The sequence below is a fragment of the Tyto alba genome, unplaced genomic scaffold, assembly GCF_018691265.1.
Source record: "Tyto alba isolate M040663 unplaced genomic scaffold, T.alba_DEE_v4.0 Super-Scaffold_42, whole genome shotgun sequence".
NCBI lineage: Eukaryota > Metazoa > Chordata > Aves > Strigiformes > Tytonidae > Tyto > Tyto alba.
This window is the reverse complement of record NW_024881318.1, coordinates 39,319,324-39,338,339: the sequence shown is the minus strand read 5'-3', so window position 1 is coordinate 39,338,339 and position 19,016 is coordinate 39,319,324. Positions and strand designations below refer to the sequence as shown.

Sequence of the window (19,016 nt, the reverse complement as noted above, 5' to 3'; positions counted from 1 at the left end):
ATATCTGGAACACCCTCCAGTCCTTTCTCCCATCCTTGAACACCACTCTGACACCACCCCTCCAAATCCTTGGTCCTTCCATAACAAATAGACTTGTTGGTGCTTCTTTGGTGCCAACCTTATAGATCTGTTGCAATTACTGTAAAAACAAAATCTGGTTTAGTCTTCAAATATCATTTTTAAGGTCCCTGTGGGTCAGCTCATCCCAAGTAGGCCATATGTGAAAGCCAAGACAGGGATTGTTTATTGTGATTTTCCTTTAGAGCATATTTGCCCCTTTTCTTCCAACACTCCCATTCTCTCTTCAGTTGTGTGAATGGAGAAAACCCGAAAGCTTCAATTTCAGGTCTGGCTCCTAAAGAAAACCAGTGTGGTTCATTTGTGGGTTGGGAATAGGGGTTTGAATTGGCATAGACTTGTGGGTGCTTTGGGGCTGGAGCACACACAGCTGTGGGTTCCAGATGCTTGCTAGCTTGTATTAATGTGGCTTGTCTGTGAAACCATGGCATCCGCAATACTATACAAAGGTCCACGCCTGTGGTGGTTTGGGAACTACTCCCAGCAAGAGAAATTTCAGTTTTTAAAGTGAGTTAGATAAATTTGCAGACATCCAGCTCAGAATATCTTAAATAATGTGAAATTCTGCTTACAAGTTTCATTTTAACAGAGATTCAGAGAGTATTATACATGAAAATTTCAGATTCTTCATAAAGAGCATTTTGGTGTTTTGAAGATGAACCAAGGAAGTAACAAGCTTATTTGCCCTGTATAATGTCTTATTATTATAGGAGCTCAACCTGTTTATATCTCCTACATTGCTGCCATAACCAGTATGCAAATATCATAGGAATGTGCTTTCAGTGTTTATATGCAGTTAGCGTCTCTTCATCTACTATGGTAGCAACACAGAGAACATCTTTTCCATGGGGTGGAAAAGAGAAGTACATATTCTGATTTTCTTCTAAATGTGCTGGACGTTTTCAGATGTATTTATCTGTAAGAACTGCATGTTTTCCACAATTTTTGAAGAGTAGACCAACTCATCATCTTTTTCCTGAAAGCGTGAATGAATTACTAATATTATTTTTTTTTTATTTTATGTTGAACTCAGTTGTTAACAAAGTCACCCAAAACATTGTCTTTTATATTAAATTTAACAGAATAGGAAGTATTTTTAGATCGTTTTTTATTGTACGCTCTGTCCCTGCAATCTTGTGATTTAATAAAGAAATGTCTTTGTATAGTATCTTTCACACAAACTTTATCTCCAAAACACTGTGCAGGGTTAATAAAATTAAAAAGGTTTTTTTTTTTCCTTTTTACTAGAAGTTAAGAGACATATACATGAGAACAGAGACATATTGTTTCCAGATGAAGGCTGAAAATAGATGGAGAGTGAGGGAGAGAAATGCAGCAGGGTGGTTCCAGATGGCAGGCATTGCAGAGGAGAAGGTTCTTGCGGCCATGTTGGTCACAGTGTACAAAAGGACAGAAAAGGGATCTGATGCCAAGCAGAGGGAGCTTAAATATAGAGTAATGAAAGTAATATTGTAGGAAATTTATAAAACATTTTTTAAATTAGCGAGTGTCCTTTTTAACTGAGTGGAGAGCTAGATTTCTTTGTGTGCAATGAGGATATTTCAGGTGAAATATTATAAAAACTGAATTTTACTGATGATCTGTACTCAGCATGTGAGCAGGTATTTTGGGGCTTTTTTTGGTATGTTTTCAAACAAAATAGTAGCTCATAAGTATTTAAAAGTTTATTGAGTCTTACTGCACTTCTGAGTATCTTATAAATTATTTAATTGTCTGATGGATATGTGGCTACCTAACTATAGGGCATGAAATATGCACTGTTCCTCTAATACACTGGTGGGAGACCTGTTTATAAAGTATTTAGTATTGGTTTTATAATGCACTGTTGTCAACAGGAGACCATGAAGCTCAAAGATCAATCTCATTTTGGCCCACAGTATTAATGCTGCTTTATGAAACTCTGTGACAGGTCACTTAGACAACAGCTCTTAATGAAAGGACTTTGTGCCAGTGTGTGGTCGTGTGACTGTCTGTTAGTAAGGCATACTTTAGTCGCTGCCAAGGCTGCAGATGAATCTCTTTGTCCAAGTCCCTGAGGTGACTTTGTGGCTGCTGCTACTGCTGGCCAGGTGATGGAGCTCATCATTTCCCCAGTCCTCCAGAGAAAAGTGAGACAGAGACTGCTGAGTTCTTGCTAATGCAGCTTTTCCTAATTGTCCAGAGAGCTAGTAGGACACCGGGCAGTTCAGGCAATTCTGTGTACTGTGAATGAGTCAGTAATTAGAAAAAACATAGCTGCTCGTAATTCAGACTTGCATTTGTGCATGAAGTGTCTTTTCATCCATCTAAAATTCAGCTGTTCTATAAACCAACAGGATTTTTAGGTCAGTTTAGTTATTTAATTATGACAGACTTATGTTTTAGACACCAAATAATTGTTACTAGGAAGTAGCACAATAGATTGTATTATCGAATAATTAGATCATAAGCTTAGCCTACACTTAAACCCTTTAGGCTGTTGTGGGATCTGAAGACCTTGCTTGTTATAGAGACAGTTTACTAAAAGAATGAGAATAATGAAATTAACTAGCAGAGGATAAATTGCTTTGTAAAGATCTTGTACTAAACTAGTGTTCAGCAGACAATTTCCACAGTTTCAGGATGTTTTTCAGAAAAGAACAGCAAAACTTGCTGAGTTTGATAGTATATTAAAAGTATAAACCTTGCTTAACCCCAGATAATCAATAACTGAAAGATGCTGTAATATAATAGTACACCTGTATAACAGTATAGTGATAATCTGTGGATGTAGACATGTGTAAATGTGTGGCTTTTCAGATCAGTGTTTGAATTATCTTTCTCTATGACTTACATAAATTGGGTTGTTGCATTATTTTAACAATTGCTGTGAGCTTGCTATTATTTCTGTTGAATCCTGAACTTATGTCTCAGCAGATACAACTGGTTTTGAAACATTTTATTCTCAAAGTGAAATAAATTTATTTTTGTGTTATACATCTTCCTATGTTATATGGCATGCCAGGTGCCCTCTGTCCTTTTAATTCCTTGTAAATCAAAACCAGAATGTCTGAATCCCACTATTATTTCAGTGGTGGGCCATACAGACATTTCATTAGATGCACAGTTTAAATCAAAGTCTCTTGGAGCTTTTTGTATCTACTGTGCTTTCAATCAGATTCTCATACCTTAACATGGTTCTCTTTTACCTTTTGGTATGAACAATTAAGTAATAAATAGATGCTTTTGTGGCAAAAAAAAAAAAAACACTCACACAGAAACACAGATATGAAATGAAGACTAGATGTGAAACTTTGCCGTATGTGCAGAACAAGCTGCTCTGTTTACCTCTGCAAATTAAGGGATTTGCACCAAATTTTTGCTAGGTATGTAAAATTCTTCTGAGAAAAGCATTAACTTTCTTAGTTTAGTGTATTATCCACATATATTTACTGGTTGTTACTAGTTAAATGACATGCTGATGTGTAGAATACCTTTTAAACAGCAAGTAATTAATTAGAAAATGTAATGGGCCCAATCAACTAACTGCTATTATTTGGCTTTAGATTGTGTGGTTTTAGAAGGTTTTTTTCAAGTTACTTGTTTCTATAACCTTCTGCATTCTCCATTTCACCTGTATTTTGTCATTTACATATGTATATCCACTGTAATAACGATTCTTTGATTCTCTCTGCTTCACTTGTGTACTCCTCTGTTGAGCTGGCAAATGAGTATATTTGACATACCTCCCTTACAAAGTCAAGACACATAGATGTGATTTCCCCTGTAAAAAGGAGTTTCAGGTGACTTGATCTCCCAGTATTGTCTTGTTTAAATAACAAAAAAACACAACAAAAGCAAAACAAGAAAACAAAAGTATATATTATTCATCACCTGCAGCTGACAAGAACTTTCCTCTAATATGTGTAATATCCTCCATGTTTATGTTCATCCCCCAAACCTGCAACTGGGCATCTCTGCCAACATTCACACTCTAATCATGTTAAATACTGAAGGACAGCATATATGGATGTCGATGTCTTGTCTTTGTGCTTAATTTTTTTGGTATTTGACTATTATTTTATTTCTGTAACTTGTTAAAGGATAGCGGCTGAGAGACTAAAATCCTGATGTCTGCTTGATGAGGTTTTTATCTCCAGGCAGTAGGACACAGTTTTCACCTCACTTTTTGCTAGTGTTGTGTCACAGCAGTCTTTGTAAGGGTTTTGTGGTATGGGGTGCTGATACATACTTTGGCAAAGGTGAGATTAGGGTCAGCTGCAGTGTGACAGCTTGCTAAGAACTGAAACTTTCGTAACAGGAATGTACACTTTCCGACTCATAATCAAAAGTTTTCTCTGAGGATAAAGATCCTGTCACATCACCTAATGTGTAATGTGAAATATATTAAATAGCTGTCTAAAAAATATAGGATAAATAACCAATTTAGAGTAGGCTAAGGTTTGAAAATAAGATTTTTAATTGTACATGAATACTGATGTGGAAAAGTTCTGCCATGCTTCAACTGTCTGAAGATCTGGATACTAAGCACTTTTGACTTGATAATTCGTCCTAAAAAAAAAAAAAAAAAAAAAAGATGTAAAATATCGATGTGGACACTTCCAGAATCTGTATGAATTAGGCTTACAAATCAAAGTGAAAAACAGATTCCTAAATGCACAATACTGTTGATAAGATAGAGAAGAAGGATTCAGCAAGGACATTTGGAACACAGTGGGCTAAAAAGTATTCAGTCTCATTGTTGCATGATGACATAATCAGTCCTATGCATTTTGGTTTTAAGTCAGTAGTTACCTATTAAACTCATACAAAAATGTTTTACAAAGTAGGGATGACAGGTTTCAGAGAAAATACAGTGCTGCCATTTTTTTTTTTCTTTAGGATATGGAAATTTGGGTGGATTATCTGTTCAGAGGAGGTTTCCTTTATTAATTCCCCCCTCCCCTTTTTTTTTTTTTTTTTTTTTTTCCCTTTTAGACATCTGTTAACATTTCATAGAGTCTAACAGATGTTGCAGAGCGAGTCCCTTATATAATTCTTAGGGAGAAGGGAATGATAAAGAATGACATTTCCACAGTAGAATCACGACCTCTCTGAATATGACCAAAAAGATGGTTTTGCATAATTTTCAGGTATGAGATTATATTCCTGATAGGACACAATTCACAACTTTGTTGTTATCCATGGGTGAAGTGTGAGCGTGATCGTTAGAGTCTCTGCTCACACATTATCATTACACATAGAAAAATTCTCTATTTACTCACTGAAATACACACTTTTTTGGAGGCAGTATGGAATGCTCAGTTAGAAAATGTCTTTAAAACAGCTCAATTATATAAGCTTTGTTGTTTCAGCACAAGGAAGGGCTGCTTGTCATGCGATGTGGAGGGCCATTTTCATTATTTTGGCAAGAACAGGGACAGTTTTGTCCTGACGAGCTATTAGATCAATACCAGAATGTGTCACATGAAAAACCACTGATCTTTAACCCAGCTATGTACTTAACCAAGCCTAGAAATGAATAGTGAATAAGGGAAGAGCAAAGGACAGTTTACTGTCATTACAAATTACAGAAACTGTTAACATCTGCAGCAAAATGAACTCTGGGAATTACAGGTACTATCCAGTAAGTCAGTCAAGGGTACAGGGGTTTAGGAAAACTACGTATACACATAGGAGATCACCAACTGCGTATGTTGTGTGCAAATATTGTTGCAATTGAAAATTGGAACAATTGCATAAAAAGACATAGATTTTTCTGAATCTTTTCCCAGTACCTTTAATGAATCCTGAGAATGAACAACAAATGTAAGGAATGCTCCTTTAGAATAACAGATTGATAATTATCATTAAATAGAAACGTAAATACTAAATCAACAGAAATAATAAATCTATGCTCACCGTTTTATCTTTTTTTATTTTTCCCCAGGAGTAGCCTCAGGGACACTGCTGCATATACAGTTAATATAAACATTTATACTGAACTCCTAGATGTTTGAAAAACAAATACTGTAAAGATCAGTAACATTTTAAAATTATCAGTTATGGGAATTAATGCTTACAGAAAAACACCATTCTTTCTTGCCCTGCTAGTAGGATTGCATTGTCTCCCTACAGTCTTGTTAGCTCATACTAACTGAAATGCAAATTCTTTCCAACTAATTGGACCTCATTGAATGTACATGTATAGTACATAGTTATATGCATGTAGATTTTTTTTACTAAATTCCTCTGTAATTATTTTCTTGATTAATATCTAAAGCAGAGACGTGGAACAAAAATCTCTTTAAAGAGTTTACATATTATTGAACATTAAAAAGATAGTAACTGTTGCATGTTTAAACAGATTAATTAATAATACAGAATAATTGGAAGAAAAAATTAGATATTTTTTCAATGTTTAGTCATTTTGAACTATTTGTATTAACCCTTTGACTGCACTAATTAACACTTAAATGATCAGAATAATGGAATTTAGAAAAAATATGTTTATATTATATAGTACATTCTGATGGCTAGATTTTCTTACTGGCATCACATGGGCTTTCTGTAATCACCTTTCCTATGCTTTCTTGCCATATGGTGCATTTCTGTATCGGTAGTTTCAAGAGGAGAGACAAAATCAAGAATGTTACATTTTTAAAAGATTCACACAGCCGTACATGTAATGTAATTGTATTTGATAGTAAGTAATCAGTATTAGTTAAAATGAAAAGAAAAAACAAACTCAACATCACATTCGGTTCACAAAGCACTTCAAATTCTCAAAAACACAACAAGACAACTGCAACTGCACTCTGTTTTAAGTTCCATTAGAACCTGGATTCTGTAGCCACCTCTTCTATTCAGCACCCGGCTATTCCCAGGAGCTGAAAATGTAAAATAATTTCACTGATCCTTTTATCTTTCAGCACAAATGCCATTGGATAGCAGTAAAATACTTGCAGAACATATTCCTGATTAAAAATCTATTGAAAATGAGATTTTTAAAAATGCTTTCAAAAGGATTTGTTTTAAATGCTGTTAGAGCCCTTACCTTGTCTATGCCGTTTCTGATTCTCATATGAGTTAGCCAAAGGGGAGAGAAAAAATACTGTTCTACTCAGTTTGTGCCAAACTTGTATACTAACAAGTAGTTCCTGTGCTTCCCACAGATGATTCAAAGAATATTTCTGCCTCCAAAGGAATTACAGCAATAAGCAGAGTGCAGTAGATTACATAGGGAAGTACTGGGTTCTTAGCGTGAACTCTGATTATTACAATTTTTGCTAAATTTCATGTCGGTTTTGTTTCTTTTTTGTTTCTTTTTTTTACCCTCCATATTGCTATACAGTTAAAGGTGACTTCATCTGCTACTGTAGGAGGTGTACTTCTGTTCTATCTTTCCTGCAATGATTACTTTTTTCTCCTTAGCGACTACCACTTCTCACATCCCTGTTTGAAATTCAGTAAGTATTTGTTTTCTTGGTTTTATAAGCTGGCGTTATTGTGCCAAACAAAATGTTGTGTAGGTGCCATAAATTTAAGGATGACCTGAGCTGGACTGGAACTGGCAGACTAAATTTTGTTTCTTTTCTGTCATGTTAGTTAGCAGGGGGAAATATTTCTTTCTTTAAAATGTTCTGAAGCTGTGATGTAGAAGTCATACATTTGACAGTTAAATGAGAGTCCTCCTTTGATACAGTGATCTGAATGTGCTTAGATTTCATGTAAGGTTGTAGCATTCTGGCCAGGATTTCTGCTTCGGAAGACCAGATTTGGATGTATTAGCTAGTCAGCCTAATAACCCTGTACAGGCTGTATTGATTTTCTAGGAGAGAGTTTATGAACTAAATAAACTTGGAGTTGGTGTCTTAATAAACTGCTTCTCTCAGTCTGTCACATTTCGTTACTGAGCTCTGCAGTTTAAGGGAAAAAAGGGCTAATTCTGTTACAGATTGTTCACAGCAGGGTCTCCAAATTAGCCCTTTGTTTTGTAATGCCACCTTGCTTGGGCTCGCTTTGAGCACATTTCTCAGTTTTACCCTAATGAGTTGCAACACTGATAATGTGGCTGATGATCTTTCATTGATTTCACTATCACTTGCTTGTCTGGTAATTGATCCATTGCTGAGCCTCTAGTTAATTATATCGGCTTTGACATGGCCTGGTCCACCGGGAATTTCAAGTCTTGCAGAATAACAGTTTTAATAAAAGAGTCTATTACTGCAGGTGCTTGCTGCTGCATGCCAGTTGATTTTGTGTGTGCATGTGCATGTGCACGCGCGTGCATGTGTGCGTGTGTGTGTGCATGCAGGCATGTGATTTTTTCGTTCCCTGGGAGAGGAGCGGACGGCAGGACAGGAAAAAGAACGGGGTGGGGGGGGGTGGTAAGAGGTGGAGATAAAGAGAGCGAGTAAGAGCACGCAAGAGATGCAGAACGGAGAGGAGGAAGCTTGCTACTAACAGTGTCCTTAAGCCTCCCACAAATAACAGCCATTAGTGGGAAGGTCAGAAGCTGAGCATGCAGCTTGACTGAGGCACTGAGTGCCACCACTTCAGAAATGAAGAGGCTGGCAAATTTTAGAGGGAGTTTGAGGGTCTAATAGCTAGCTGTAAAGGTACAGCCACTGTTGGCACAGTTGACTTCTAAGTGTCATTCTCCCCTCCCCAGTAGAGAATATTTTCATTGACCACAGGTGGACTTAATATATTTTAAGGCAACAGTTATTGGGGTTCTTGCTTGTTTCTTCTTGGATATTGAATTTGCTGCTTTTGAGACTTTTTTTTTTTTTTTTTTTTTTTTTTTTTTTTTTTTTTGTACTTAATGGTGCTGAACTGGAGGAAAGTTTAACAGAAAAGCTTTCAAGAGATGTAGGGTCTAGAGGGGAAGGCACATTTGTGTCAACACAGTGTACATCTTCTCATCTTTTCTCATTGCACACTAATGACACAGAGCTGTCACTGAAGCTCTCTTCTGTTTCTTTTGTTGTTCCAGAGAGTGAGGTTTATTGTTATTCCTGAGTTAAGAAAAAAGCAGTGAGTGGTACATTTGTCCTCCTAAATTTGTAGATTTTATTAGAAGATGAATGTTCCTTGTGTTGGAAAGGATAGCTGTTTTTTTTTTTATTTAATACTCTGGCTTTTTTTATGAGATTGCATGAATTTTGTTTTAGATTTATGAAGTTTGCAGTTATGATTTCTTGTCTGTATGTAAAGGATGAAGTGGGTAAGAGAATTTTTCAAATAAGATTCACTTTAAAAAGCTGTTGTAATTAAAACCAGTATTGTAGTATTATTTATTCTGGTATCTAGTACTGTACCTTACGTACAGAAGAAAGATCTTAAAGGAAAAATATTGTTTCTTTTGTCTTACTTTTTAACTGTGTGGGACTGGCTTCTTTTCCTCTGTGATTTCTTTGTTCTTTACAATTTTAAAGGTGTATTGTATCTGCTTCAACCAGCTACTTAAAAAAAAAAAAAAACAAACAAACCCAAAAAACAAAAAACAAAAATACTACTTTTGATCTTTTGGGGGAGGGGAAGAAAAGGCTAGCTTTTTCATTTTTCCGTCCTTTCTTGCTCGTGATGCTGCTTAAGACACTTAGCAGTGGGCAAATGGAAGAGAGGGGTGTGAGAGATGTGACTTTCTGGTTTTATTTGAAAAGGAATAAAGGAATTAGATTGTGTCTTTTTTCCTGTCTTTGGTAAGAGTTTTATTTGGGATAGGAACTAACTATCCCACAATTCTTGTCTGACTAATATTTAGAAAAAACTAGGCCAACTTTTATGTTTTACTTCTAAGTGAATATTAACTGTATTTAAGAGTAATTGCTTGTTTGCTTGCATTTTCCTTTTTTTTTTTTTTTTTCTTTTTCTTTTTATTAAGGTTTGCTAATTGTGTTTGGTAGGCAAGTGTCAGATATTACATGCTGTACTTGACAGCATTGTTGAGGAAAAACAGAGACAGAGAGAGGGCCACAGCCTTTTCTTTCTCCCAATTCACTCTGATCATTGTGCTACTTAGAGAGAATGTGCATGTGTGTGTATCTGTGTATCTGTAGACTGAAGGGTTAGTGCAGGATGTCATTTGGTGCCTGACAGTGGAGCAGTGCAGTTGACTCTTTGCTCTGCTATCCAATGACATCCAGTGGCTGAGAGTTTGAAGCTGATGGTTGGGTCTCCTTAGTGCTGCATGCACACCTGACAGGCAGCTGTTAAACTGAGCAAAGGCGAGCTTGGGGAGTCACAATCTATGCATAAATGATAGGGGTATCTCTGCTGAAGGTGCGAAAGAAGCTCTGACCCTCTCCCCTGAATCCCCCCTTCCCAAATGAAACGCACAGTGCAGCTAGCTTCTTAACTACACTATACTCCTGCTACTGGCTGCCAAGAGGCTCAAAAAATCCACCTTCACTTTTCAGTCAGAAGAGGCAGAAGTGGATGTGAGAGACAGACACACACAGAGACACAGAGAGCGAAAGAGGGCAAGAGACTTGACTTTAAGAGACTCCTGCACTGACAACTCCATGCAGTTCGGAACAAGAACGGCAGCGACCGACTCTGGTTTCATGGGGACATGGCAGAACACTGACACTAACCTCTTATTCAGAATGTCCCAACAGGTACGTTACTTTCAATTATTTTAAAACATGGCATTTTTGTGCTCTTCCCCCCCCCCCCCCACCCTTTTCTCTTTCTTTCCATGTTTCATTTTTGTTTCATTCATCACTACATACTTAGCCTCTGAACTGTCATAACTATGTCATTGGAATGTGCATGGTTACTTCACTGCTTCCCTAAGGGCTCCCTTTTGAAACAGGAAAAAATATTAAAGCTTTAAGTAAAAGCAAAGCAAAGCATTTGTTTTAAAGTTTCCAAATAGAGCTTTGCTCGTAGTAACCGTTTTTCCTTCTTTGTTTGCTTTTGTTTTGTTCCAGTCTTTTTCTCCTCGCTCTCCCCCCGTCCCATAAATAAAAGTATCTGCTATCCCAGCAAAACTCCCTTCCTGAGTACATAAGCCCCCAAATCAAACTGATACTAAATTTAGGGGGCCCCTCAGAACGGCGTAATTGACTTCATGTGGCAGAACACAGTTTTATTCAGAGGGAAGGAGCAGCGAGCTGTCCTACTGGAGCTGCTGCCAGCGCGGAGCTGGGGGTCGTTAGAGGAGACAGTTTCAGTCCTCGGGTCCCTCTCCCGCTCCCTCTCCCTGCTCGCTCCCTCTCCTCCCCTCTCTGCGGAGCTGTGCCTTGGCGTCCTCCCCAGAGCTGCTCCTTCACCAGGGGCCGCGTTTAAGGCAGCTTGGTATGCCGGTTCTGACGGGAAAGCGAAAATGTTACTGCAAGGCCAGTAATAACTGATAATTAATCACAGGAGCCAGTGTCTCTGTACCATGCACTTGGTGATACGCGCCCTGTGTGTTGTAGCTAATCTTGCACAATTGCTTGGCTCTTCAGGGTGAAGGGAAAGGGGGGTAAAAAAGAAAAAGGAGTGGGTGGGGGAAGGAAAAAAAAAAAAAAGGAAAAAAAAGAGAGGGAGAAACTTTCAGCTTGGACGGGGCTCCAGCAGGGGAGGGAAGTTCAACCTGGAGGTTTTTAACAGGGTGACTCCCTACCAGGGGACGTTTTGCCTTTCTGAAAACTAGTTTCCAATTATGGTCTGACACTGACTGATAGTAATTGAAATATTGTGTTAGCCAAAAGAGGAGTTAGTAAATGATTTGTATATTAATATTAGACTTTTATTTAATGTTGGACATATAAGATGAATGAACTCATTTACCTGAGAGGTGTTGTACTGTAAGAAAAGAGAGGGAAAGTAATTAGATTTTTATAGTTTACAGTAACAAAGCATGCCTGAATACTGGCCATAAAACGGTCATTTAATTAAAAAAAAAACTTTAAAGCCAAGAAAAACTCCAAAGCAGACATTTAATAACCAATAGCGGTTGTCTGTGGACGACGGTTTAAGCAATATAGCTCAGGATAGGATGAAGGCATTTGAATAAGGAATATTTTGATATATCCTGTAGAGGGACCCTGATTACTGCTGATACAGTATGCTGGTATAGAATGTAATCAACATAAGGCAAATAAGCAACTCTGTTCAATTTCCTATTCTTGAAAGTAAAAAAGTTCATTTCCTGGTAGAGATGCACATTTCAAAAACACTGCTTGGCACTAGGAAGTGTGAACTACTACTGCACTGCTTACAAGCCTTATCAGCTGTATGCATGTCTGCTATACATAACATATTTGGTTATACTGATATTGAGAAATGGCATGGAAAGCAGTTATTCAAATTAGCTGCTGTATTCTTTTAGTAAAAAGATTAAATTTTTGCAGTGGAGAAAAGGTTCCTTCCATTTCGGTCACAAAAGAGTTAACATAACTAGATCCAGATAACGATCAATTGATAAATGACAATTGAACCACATAGATAGTATCAGATTGCCTGTTTAGTATTAGACCTTTTCAAACAGATTTGGCCTCTGTGGTCTCTGGAATACTAGAAAATGTTCAACACTGACAAAGAAAGGAAACAAAACTAAATAAACGAGCATCACAATGTGTAAGGGTGTCAAATAATTTGAGACAACTAGCTGATTAGACCAAGTCAAACATTTACGCACGTAAGATAGGTTGTTTAGTTTCTATTTTTTAAATAATATTTTAAATGAGCTAATTCTCGAGTACTAGCTGGATTTTGTACATTATTGAAGATGCATGGTCATGTTGTATTCTCTATGGAAGAAGTAATGTACTAAATGACTAAATGTGTGGTAGATGCTGCATCGGTGTGTATCCTTCCATTGAAATACACATACAGTAGCACTGCAAAGGTGGTAATGTCGAACAGATTTATTTCTTAAGTCTGTACTTAACGCGTTTGCGTACAGTGTTAATCTCCTTGTCATATTTTGTTTGTTTATCATGTGCTAAACATATTCAGTCCAAATATGCTTTCATCATGCTTTTAAGAGGAGGGTAAGTTATTTTGCTAAACCCATTTCTCTCCTCTTTAAGGACAATGTTTTGTTTTATATTTCTTACTTGTTAAGGCTGTTAGAACTTGCTAGCTCGCACAGACTGTAAGCACAGGCTGTGTGCAAGTGCAGCTGCAAATCTATGTCTAAGTGCCAATCTTTCTCTCTAAATCATTAAAATTTTGAATATTGTCTTCTGTTACCTATTTTCATCCATTTATTAGTTAATTATTTTCAATACATCCTCTGGAAATGTAAGTATTTTTGAAATTTTTCCTATGCTTTAAGAAAAATTGTATTCATGAGTACAAACAACATGAAGTTACAAATTGTACATAAATTATAAGCAAAGTTTGGCATTGTTTGAAAGAACTGTTTAATGAAACTTTTCCAGCTATACATAGTAGTTCTAGAGATATTTGGTTTTTAAATTTCAAAGTATAATGCTGACTTTCCACATCTTTTTTAGAAGCAGACAAACCCCAAATGCCATCACTTTTCCTTGAAGTTATAACTTAATCTCAAGCAGGTTTTTAGTACAAAGATTGGAGCATGGCAAGAAGCATGATTTAGAACATAACAAAATCTTTCTATCCCTCCCTTCTCTTACCTCTCAACTCACACTGCACTGCTATTTGCATACTATAGGAATGAATAACTTTTTTCAGAATAAAAGGAAAACCTACTTCATTATGACAAAGAATTGTATGTGTCTTAGAAAAATTAGGATTGGACAGGTTTTGGCTATTAATAGCATGTATGATGGTATTTATTTTTTGATTATTTTCTTAGAGAGTGGGACCGCAAGAAAACAGCGTTTCCCCATTATAGAGCAAATTTAGATTTTGGTGGAGTGAGATGAGAAGAGGAATAGTCTCATAAGTTACCTGTGAGAAGTTTATGACATAGTCACTTGAATGCATTGTTTTGCCTATGCACCTTTTGTCCACGTAAAAGTGTGTGATTCGCTTCAAAGGGGTCATCCCATTCTGTATACAGAAGAAAGTCTGATAACCTCAAAGGGCATAAATCTTAACTTTTAGAAAGGAGTGCTTCTTTGGGTCACTTTGATCCGTGACAGGTCGAGAATGAGCAGAAACCCTTGGGTTCTCTTCCATGCTCATTTGGTTAAGTCCAGGGCACCCACTGCCCATTCTAGTTCTGGCAAGGAGTTGCTAACAACAGAAAAGAAGGTCTGGATTTGATTGATTGAAAAAAGCAGGCTTTTGTGATTGTCTGCTTTCATAAATGTTTTGTGCATTTGTCAGAATAAGAAATGTCGTTTTTCTTCATCTAGTTACCTTAAGGGCTGTAATGTTCTGAAATACTTTTAAGTCATTTCAGAAATGAGACCGTAAGAGAAATGGCTGTAACCCACAGTGACACAAAATGCCAGAGCCATGTACCTTTTTGTTAAGAAAGAAGTATGTTTAATCTGTTTAAGATAAATAGGTAATAGCCTTTCCAGAAGCTTTTTTCAATGTGACAGTGAAAAAGCAGTATATCAGAATTATAAATGGATCTGTGCATCATTATATAGTAATTTAGGATTCACTCAATGATGTAACAAAATTAACAACATAATTTCATTGTGTAACTGTATCTTATTAAAGAACAACTGTCTGACATTCTCTTACAGTTGCTTTATTTAACTTCATGCAAATATTATTAGTAGTGACATTTCTCTATTGTACATTAGATTCTCTCATTAGCATGATGTGTTAGTTATCACCAGAGAAATCACTTCTAGATAGGTGAGCGGGAAGCCAAGAAAACTAAAAATTAAATCAATGATGTATATTAATATAGACGCGCCTGTTCATGAGAGATATGGTACAGTAAATTTAACTTTTTTTCCTTGCATAAATGCATGCTTATTCCAAGGAAATAGAAATAATACTTACAATATGTGGAGTATGCATTTATATTGCTAGAAATATTAAACTGTATACAATGTGCACTACCTGTTTTGAGCTGTACTTGTATTTTTCAGTCTCATAGTTCCTAACATTGATGTAGACCTAGGCACATAAACTGTTTATTGAACCAGTATTTAAAAATAGGAGAAATAGGAGTGTAGTGTAATATCTAATGGATTGAAGGTGAAAGCTTTTTAAAGGTTTCTGGGTTGCTGGTCATAATGGTTGTATGCAATTTTAATATTTATTAAGTAATTAACTGTTTTACTGTAGCATATAACTATTCTTTTAATATAAGTGTACATGCAAAAAGAGTTCAAACTTAATTTGACAACAGGCTATAATTCCATACACTGATTTATTAGGAACATTCTGGGAGGAAGATTAACATTGCTAAAATGCATTTTGTAGTTTACGGTAGTTAACAATCACCTTTGTCAGTAAGTGTTAGCAAACATAATAATTTATATAAATATATATATATTTTATCACACCATTTTAAAGATTAGCTGACCCCAGGTGGGATGTTTTTTTTTTGTTGCTGTTCATGAGTAAGTTCATGTGCTAGTATGAATTCAGAAGCTTTATCAGGTTACGTTGTCTCATTTCAGACACTTGCTTTAATTTTATTGGGTATTTTGGTAAAACATGGTTTATATAATAGCTCATGACCTTTTAGTAAATTAAAAGTATTTACATCAAGAATTTTGTTCTGCTTCTGATGTGCCTCAGGATAGAGGCATTAGAAAATACTGTACATGACAAAAGTGCAGGATGTTTTGTATGGCATTTAGCACTAGACACACAAGTACGTGCAGTGTTAGATATATGGCTATATACACGATTAAAAATAAAAAAACCCCTCTCAATAGTTTCTCTTATTGTGTTCAGTATTTGCAGGAGAACTAAGACGTAGCAAAATGTTTCCCGTTCCTCTCTATGCATATTAGTCTTGCACGTATATACATACAGTGTTTGAACATATTTGTGCCATTGTATATTTTAGTTGATGATGTGCTAAGAGCACTGTCAGATCTTTGCTTAACTTTGAGATATGTATGCACAAAACTGTAAAATCTGCATGAAGCTTTGAAGCATGTATTAAAGCACATGCTCAAATATATTGTTCAATAAGCACTCGTGTTTAACATTTTAAAATGTATAGTTTTCTATTTTCTGTTTCCCTACTCTGAGTTTTAGTAGTTACTGATTCATGTATAGTTTTATGGGGATTTGATTAATGTAGTGACAGAACAGATTTGGTATATAACAGCAGCAGAGTCTCCTGCTCATAAGAGTCAGGGTTAAGAGCCAAGGCAAATCTTCCCTAACTAATTAGATGCTGAGTAAGGCATCTTAGTGAAGTTGGGGCAAAAGTGAATGGGTCACAGCTGAGGCAAGATTGCAAGGACTGTAGTGATAGTGAAAGCATTCGCATTTGCCAGGTCGTTGTGACACTGTGCAGATTGCACAGGAACACTCTGTTCACTGATACAGAACTGCAGTCATAAAGTAAAATCAGAAACAAAAGCTTTAAAGAGCTTTTACTTTTCACTAGAAATGCTCAAAACATATGCTGTGTATATCTTTATATGCTCAGTTATTTTTCTCAAACAATATTGCCTGTGCTTTTGTAAAAGGATTTGCCTTGTAGACTAATGGTTCTTCACAGTTTAGAAGAATTTCCAAACTTGGGGCTCCTAGTATACCCAGGATGTGATGAATCATACTGACTCAAGAAAGAGAAGGCTGAAACAGAGAAGAGAGAGAAAGGGAGAATTTCATTGTTGCTGTCTCTTAATCTTTTATTTCAGAAAGAGAATCACTAATGCAGCTTTTTACTGTAATTCAGAGAGCATAATGACAAAATTTCAGCATTTAGATAAACTGTAATTAAGAGATTTATTTTTTGCCCAGTCCTGTAGAAAAGGGTAAACTTAAAAAGCAGTTTTATTAAATGAAAGTCTGTGTGTTTATATACCGTTTTTCAGTGAGGCAAAATACATTCTTTAGCTTAACATCAGTCTGTCTAACAAATGGCCAGAATAAGAGACTGTACACCAGCCTATGGACAAGCATCTGTTGCTTTGTTACTGCTCACCCCACTCATTATAGTAATGCCCTAATGCTTCCTTTCCCTTACTGAAATACTTGACAACTGTTTTCTAAATGATTTTCCTTCACCGACAAAGAAAACAGTGCCACTTGTATGGCTGTGTCACACAACATTTTGTTATAGAGAGGCCATCTCTTTCAGGGGGTTGAGGGGTGAGCATCTCAGAATTGCTTTAATCAGTGTGAACTTGCCAACAATTGATGCTATTCTGACTCTCTTGGGAAGCCATTGCATCCCCATCCTCTACCGATGATGCGTATCTGTGCACTTGTGCAAAGGAAAAGGGAGAATGTCATCTGCCACTTACAGAGCACAGGAGTTCAGAAGAGAAAATGACATGATTACGATCCTGCCATTCCTCCCCATGCACAACACAAACGTCAGCAAGCTTTTTTTATAAAGTGAATAATGAGTGATACTTTAAGAAGCTTTATGGAAAGTAAGAAAATTTATACTGGGGTTATCATTAAAGCTGTAATGTATTGTCACTGGCAGGTAAACTTACTGTGATATTTGAGATGATGTTTATTTGGAAATGGACCACAACACAAATATGTCTGTAGAGATTGGTGCTGCAGTCTGCCTACCTGTGTGTTTTGGAATATGCCCCTTATAGAAGAAATTGAGTGGCATGGTAAATATCTCTGATTTTTTGTGATACCTAATGCGACTAATGTTGAAAAGAGCTTTAATTACTCTTCTTTATCACAGTAATTTTGAACAGCTTGGGGAACAGTGAGACAAAACTTGATGAACATAATTCATTAGTGATGGTTCTTTTTAAACTTTGTTTAACCAGAATTCCAGGGAAGGAGATAGATTACCTGATTCACTGCATATGTGTTTTCTCCATGCATTCCATAGTGTATTTCTTAAAGATCAGTAACTTCAAAATGCAATACTTCTGGCTTTGAACAGTTTGAATGAAAATGTCATACAATGTAGTTCTTTTCAGATGAACAATTCAACATTTGGTGTGTAGCAGTGAGAGGAAAATAGAATATAAAGGATCATATCCTCATCGTGATCCAAGCATGTGTTTTCCATTCATGTCATTGGAGGCCCTGTCATGCATCAAGGACAGCATATAGTTTAGTTACAGAATTACAGATAGCAGTGTATTAGGCTTTAGAGTGAGTCGTAAGTAGGAGCTCAATTCTGTAAGCCTTCTGTCCACGTGTAACTTTTATGAAGATAAATGTGCAGGTATTTTGCAAGACAAGATTCTACAGTGGTACAGAAAGTTGCTCGTGGGTATTTATTATCTATATGCGAAGGAGATGAACATCATTAAAAACAAACAAACAAACAAACAAACAAAAAACAACAATAAAAAAAAAACACACACACACAAAAAAAACCAAAACAAACCAAACCAACCAACCAACCAAAAAAAAAAAAACAAAACAAAACAAAAAAACCTGGCCATTGCACTTCCTTAAAGAAATCTAAACCTGGCTTTCTGTTTTATCACAATCCAGAAATTAAACCAGGTTCTCCGTTAAAATCTCAGACATTGTGGTCCTTTGTATGATTTTATGTGTAAGCTACTGAAAGCTCAGTTTTTCATGGGTTACCCTGGAAGCCAGGGCCAAATTATGGTTGCTTCCAGTTTGCCTCTGAAGTTTTGAATTTCTTGAACCAGAAATCTCAAAATGAAATTTGGGCAGTGTAATTCAACATGAAATGTTTACAAGTCTCCTTGCTGACTGGAATTGCTAACTTTTCCATAGGAAGAGTAGCAACACAGTAGGATAAAATGTAATTTAATCAACAAAGTAATTATTCTTGTTTATATAAAAATTTAGCTTTGCAAAGTGTTCTATCTTCTTTGTTTTCTCATTAAGGAAAAGAAAAAAAACAAAAACAAAAACAAAAACAAGCAAACCAAACAAACCTGAAGATGTTATTGTCAGATCTTTTTATGCAGATTGAT

The 19,016-nt window shown here is 36.2% G+C and overlaps 1 protein-coding gene across 5 annotated transcripts in view; it reads left to right on the top strand.

Moving 5' to 3' along the window:
• The window catches only part of BNC2 (basonuclin 2), a 340,578-nt gene that overhangs the window by 81,933 nt on the left and 239,629 nt on the right, over positions 1-19,016 (top strand). For 3 of the 5 annotated variants that reach the window (XM_042804706.1, XM_033004208.2, XM_042804708.1), the window contains exons 1-2: positions 9,212-9,286; positions 10,482-10,682. In XM_042804706.1, coding sequence (XP_042660640.1) covers positions 9,278-9,286; positions 10,482-10,682 — 210 coding nt within the window. In that variant the 5' untranslated portion in view covers positions 9,212-9,277. Of the gene's footprint in view, positions 1-7,362; positions 7,527-9,211; positions 9,287-10,481; positions 10,683-19,016 lie in introns of those variants that run through there. The other 2 variants (XM_042804707.1, XM_042804705.1) reach the window with 2 other exon arrangements.